The sequence below is a fragment of the Panthera uncia genome, chromosome C2 (genome assembly GCF_023721935.1).
Source record: "Panthera uncia isolate 11264 chromosome C2, Puncia_PCG_1.0, whole genome shotgun sequence".
NCBI classification, from domain to species: domain Eukaryota; kingdom Metazoa; phylum Chordata; class Mammalia; order Carnivora; family Felidae; genus Panthera; species Panthera uncia.
Window position 1 is genome coordinate 81745322 of NC_064810.1, and position 6000 is coordinate 81751321.

A 6000-nucleotide genomic window follows, 5' to 3' on the forward strand; every position below is an offset into this window, starting at 1 on the left:
TCTATCAGGGAAAGTCCTGGTGACAGTGTACAGCTTGAGGGGTAAGAATAGGGCTGCCTTCACTTTCAGGCAGTGGAATCACCGAACTGTGTTATATAGCATTTATCACAGTTGTAATTTGACACCTGTGTGATTGTTTGATTACTGTTTGCTTTCTCCACTCGTCTGTCAGGTCCAATGAGCACAGGCACTGTGTCTCTTTCTGCTCACCTCTGTTGTCCGATACTGATTGATGGCCTACTACATAACAGATGTTCGGTACACATTCTGGAAATTAACAGGTGGATGAATGGGGGAATGAATGGTGTCTGGGTGGGGAGGGACACTCTGGATCAATGTTTCTAACAAATGTGAGCTCCAATACTTGGTTTGATTCTCCTTCACAGCTTCCTTCTTTGCTTATCAGTAGTCATGAAGCAGGGGTAGGAATTGGCACCTTGTGGGTCAAGCTTTCCTCCAGGCAGATCAGATTACTGGAGCTCTTGTTGGTGAATTGTGCAAATCATGGTTGGCATCTGCCAAGCCCTTGTCCTGTACACACACTGCTCGACCTGAGGAAGCTTGAAGTTGTCTTAAAACATGCATTTTTGGAATTAGATAAGACTGCTTCAAATTTTAGCTCTACCTCTTATTAGCTATAACTGTTTGAGGAAATCACCTCACTTCTCTGGATCTCCTTTCCTCATCTATAAACCAGGAAAGATAATAAACATCTACTTTATAGTATTGTGAGGATTAAATTAGCTCAGTAATATAAAGGGGCTGGCACATCATAGGTGTTCTTTGTTTTATTTTTTACATTTTATTTTCTTTTCTCATTGTGTCCTTGAAAATTGCAAGGAGTATTTCTTTTCTTTTCTTTTTTCTGATTTTAAAAGCAACTTCATGCTCAGTGTAGAACATTTGTTCTAAACAGCAAAGTCTAAAAGAAAAATTAGCAACTGCATTTGAGATAAACACGATTCGCATTTTGATGTGTTACCTTCAAGTGTTTTCGCCATTCATGAGAGACTTGATTGTAAAACAGATAATTCTGTCACATGGTGGACAATGCAAGGGAGGACATAAAGGTAAACAGTGAGAAGTAAGCCTTCCTCTGTACCCAGACCCCAGCCACCAGTTCCCCTCCTCAGAGACAACCACTGTTACCAGGTTCTTAGGTGGCCTCCTAGAGACAGTTTACATATTTAGAAAATCTATTTTATTTTCATACCATCTTCTTCTTATGCAAACACTGGAATAGTGTATGTGCTATTTACACTAGAGGCTGTCACAAAAGTGAGTTCCCTTTTAGCGCTCATAGATATCTCTGTGGGCAGGGCCACATACGGCTCTGGTGACAGGTTCTGAGGGCTCAACAAGGCTTGGTCTCAGATGTATATTTTTACTCTTTGAACTGAAAATCTGCAGACAACTCAACAGGTGTTAGAGTTCTCAGTCTCAACCGTTTCTACAGTTGCTCATGCGAGGAGTAGATCTGCAGGCCATGGCTGGAGCCAGCTGACAGGGCAGTCTGAGGTAGAATTAAAGCTACTCCAACATTTCATTGACCCTCAGTCAATTTTCTTAAAGTTTATTTATTGATTCTGAGAGAGAGAAAGCGGGGAGGGGGGGGAGGAGGGGCGAAGAGAGGGAGAGAGAGAATCCCAAGCAGGCTTCATGCTGTCAGTGCAGAGCCTGATGCAGGGCTCGATCTCACAAATCTGTGAGATCATGACCTGAGCCAAAATCAAGAGTTGGACACTTACCCAGCTGAGCCACCCAGGCGCCCCTGACCCTCGGTCAATGTTTTCTAAACTGACAATTGGGACGAGAGTTCTGACATGGAAAGGTAATATGTTGTAATTGGGATTGATCCAAAAATCAGGGATGTGTGCCCCCTAGAATGCACTGGACTGAAGACCAAAGCCCAATCATTCTAAGACCAGTCCTGCCCCTGCCCCCACCCTTCAGGCCCCACAACTCTGCTACCCTCAGCTCCTGTCACTGGAGCCTCTTCTCTGCAGGCTACATCCATCCCAGTGCAGGTCTGTCCCGTTCATACTGTCACTGGGCCTTGCCTTCAAATTGGCCCTCCTTGCCAGGTGCTCTCCACTCAGCCTCCCTCTTTCCCTCCTGTTAATTCATCAACACAAGAACACTGAGAACTTGACTCTCCATGGAGTCCAGTGGATATGGAGTGGGGATAGGAAGTTGGATGTGTTCAAAGCTAAGCTCCAGAGAACAGTGAGTAAGAATGGACTGATGCATTTGAATATCGTACACTTGAAACTAATGTAACACTGTATGTTAATTATATTGGAATTAAAATTAAAAATGAAAAAAAGAATGAACTGATGCATTTGAGACCCCTCATCTGGAAAATGAATATTAAGTAATATAATGGATATGGCAGTGCTTTGTAAAGTGTTAAGTGCTATATAAACATAAGGGACTCATATTTTTTTTTAAGTTTTTAAAATTTATCTTGAGACAGAGAGATAGAGAGTGAGCAGGGGAGGGGCAGAGAGAGAGAGAGAGAGAGAGAGAGAGAGAGAGAGAATCCCGAGTAGGCTCCACGCTGTCAGCACAGAGCCTGACGTGGGGCTCGAACTCACAAACAGTGAGGTCATTTCCTGAGTTGAAACCAAGAAGGGACTCATATTTTTATGAGGATGATGATCATTTAAAACTAAGACACGTAAACCAACGATTTTACAAATGAACTTTTAAATTACAGAAGTGCTACTTCCTTTTAGAGGATTTATAAAGTATGTAAAAAAAAAAAAAAGGAAGAGAAATTCTCAGAGTCTTATTAGAGAGTGTAGTACCTTGTATTATTTATACAGTATATTCCCTTTCTATCCTTATAGGACTATTTCTGTGGGAGGATTATTTTTTCCTTGACAACAGATTTTGCCACGTGACTTACTCTGGTTGGTTAGGTGTGAGTGGAAATGGCATGTGCAACTTCTGAGCTAAAATTTTAAGAGCCTTTCGGTAGCTCTGCTGTCTTTTTTCTCCTTCTGTCATAACACTGGCATATATCTCAGTCAAGGGCTTTTCAGTCATCTTGGAATGAAGACCCCTGTAAGACATATAATGTGAGTGAGAGATAATCATTTATTCTTGTCAGCATCTGAGATTTGGGAGTTGTTTGCTACTGTAGCAAAAATTATCCTAAGATACCTGATATCCTGAGATATCATACCTGTTAATATTTTGGTGTACATACTTCAGCCTTTATTTTTATGCCTGTGTCCCATATTTTCAATAAAAAGTGGATTATAACATACCTGTGGTTTTGTGAAGTGTTTTTCTCATTTCAGCTGCAAATGTTTTAGTATATATTTCTAAAAGACAAGGATTCTTCTTTAAATATAATCACAATACCATTACCACACTTAAAATGAATAATAATCTGAATTAAGGATCCAAATAAGGTCCATACTTTGCACTAGCTTGATGTGTCTCTTACATCTCTGTGCGTTTTCAGGTTCCTCCTCTCCGTCTCTCTCTCTCAGCCTTGTGATGTATTTGTTGAAGAAATTGAACAGGCTGTTCCGTAAAGTTTCTCACAGTCTGGATTTTGCTGATGGTATATTCCCATGGCATCATTTAACATGTTCCTCTTTCTGCTGTATTTCCTGTAAATTGCTGATTAAATCTAGAAGCTTGATCAGGTTCAGTGAACAGATTTTTAAACTCAGTACATTATGAACATTTTCTATGTCATTTAATTTTCTTGTACATACTTTATTAATGACTACGGGGTTGTTGAAAACAAGAACGTACTATCATTTCTTTAGCTATAGTCCCCTATTGTCAGTCATTGGGATTGTTCTAATTTTTTGTTGCTACACACAACTCCCTGATAAACCTCCTTGGGGACTAATGGTTTTCTGGCCTGATTTGCCTCCCTTCTGTTCTCTTAGTTCCTGCGGATGGTGGATGCCTGTGCTAGCTTCCTAACAGAAGCCTTGAATCCAGAAAACTGTGTTGGAATACTGAGGCTGGCAGATACACACTCCTTGGACAGCCTGAAAAAGCAGGTGCAAAATTACATCATCCAAAACTTTGTGCAGATTCTGAACTCTGAGGAGTTCCTAGAACTTCCCGTGGACACTCTGTACCACATCTTGAAGAGTGATGAGCTGTATGTAACAGAGGAGGCTCAGGTGTTTGAGACTGTGATGAGTTGGGTCCGGCACAAACAGTCAGAACGACTCTGCTTGCTCCCCTACCTCCTTGAGAATGTGCGTTTGCCACTGCTGGACCCGTGGTACTTTGTGGAGACGGTGGAGGCAGATCCTCTCATCAGACAGTGCCCGGAGGTCTTCCCGCTGCTTCAGGAAGCCAGGATGTACCACCTTTCAGGCAATGAGGTGAGCTGACGTTGAGCAACACTGGCTAACCAGTGAGGTAAAGGAGTCTGCGGGCCTCACAGAAATAGAGGTGAGGCTGGCTTACAGAACCTTACTTCACGGTGAAGACAATTGCCACACCATCTACGGTTTGAGTCAGGCAGTTCCAGATGCCCTGGATTTCTGATCTGTGAAATGGGGATGATACCGCATCATAAACAGCTACTGAGAGGATTGAGTGAGATAGGAAATTGCTCAGCACCGTGCCCAGCACATCCTTCCTCTTCCCAGGGCTTAAGGGTAGAGGTTGGTGGGGGTGACGTACACAGGACAGAATGTGCCCTGTTCAGTCACCATTCCACAGGAGCACAGCTTTCCTAGTTTGCCCGCTCTGGGAACTGCGAGTCTCTTGGATATCCTGTGAATGTTACCTTGGTTCAGACTGTCGTTGTTTCCTTTCCGAATTTCCAAAAATTCCTCAAAACTCACCTTCCTGCCCTCAGTCTGGCCTCCCTCCAATTCATTCACCAGCTGGATAATCTAAAACTCAAGCCTCATCATTGTGTTCTTGGGCTTACCCTCTTCGTGGCTCCCCGTGACTCCCAGGATCAAACCCACACACTTCCTGCCTGAGCTCCTGTTGCAGGGAGTATGGCCGGAGTCGCAAAAGAGGAGTCCGAAAACAAAATGCAGTTAAGTGAAGGTCCTCATACTCGAGTCGGAATGAGGCCCCGACTCCAGAATGAAGCTTCTTTTTATTAGGATAATTGCTAAAGACTACGTGCATAAAGTCGGCTAAGTAAGTGTGTTAATCAGGCTAATGGTTTAGCTTTTCAAGGTTGAATTTTGAGTTAATTGGTTTCTATACCACTAGGAAGGGTCAGCTGTGAAGGACAATCTGGCCCTGGACAAATGGCTCTAGGTGTTCCTTAGGAGCCGCAGTCGCATTCAGCTGTGTAAACGTGTCCTAAGCCCTTGCACCTTCTCCAGCCCTTCCCTTTTGAAGTCTCCTCCTTTGAGCCTTCCCTCCTGCATCTCCCACATCTCCCAGAGCCTGGCCCTACGCTCTTCATCTCCTGCCCACTTCTCTAGCTCCATCTCCAACCTCTCCCTTCTGCTACACCCTAATGCTCTGCTTGCAATTCCCCAAAGTGGACGTGCCTTTTCACCCTCTATTGCAGGCGAATGAGGTGCTGTTCAAATGCCTTTTCCTCTCTCCATCTAATTAACTTCTACTCTGGCTTCAAAAAGTTAAAGCATCACCTTCTTCAGAGACCTCTCTCTTCTAATAGTCCCTGGTGCATTGCTCTATCGTAGCACCAACCACCGCGTGGTAACCATTGCGTTCCTCATCTGTAAATGTCTCTATACTGGGAGCTTGTTATGGTAGGAAATATATCTTATGGGACTTTTCATCTCCAGACCTTAGGAGAACCCCTGGTGTAGATTAAGTGATTGGTAAATGTTTGTTGAATGAAGAAATGAGTACCAAGATGATGAACACATGTATCATTTGGATGTTCCTGGTTCTGCTTAACAAATTTCAGAAGAAATGTTTTATTCAAATCTTTATAAAGACAAAAATAGGCTTAGTGGAGAGAAACAAAACTATCCGGAAATAATACTATAGGGATAGTGTATTTAAAGCTTATACACA

General features: G+C 42.9%; 1 protein-coding gene across 1 annotated transcript in view; it reads left to right on the plus strand.

The window, feature by feature from the left end:
- KLHL6 (kelch like family member 6) overlaps positions 1-6000 on the plus strand; it is a 61408-nt gene that overhangs the window by 33431 nt on the left and 21977 nt on the right. The window contains exon 3 of the mRNA XM_049628507.1: positions 3915-4364. Within this exon, the coding sequence (XP_049484464.1) occupies positions 3915-4364 (450 nt within the window). The remainder of the gene's footprint in view (positions 1-3914; positions 4365-6000) is intronic.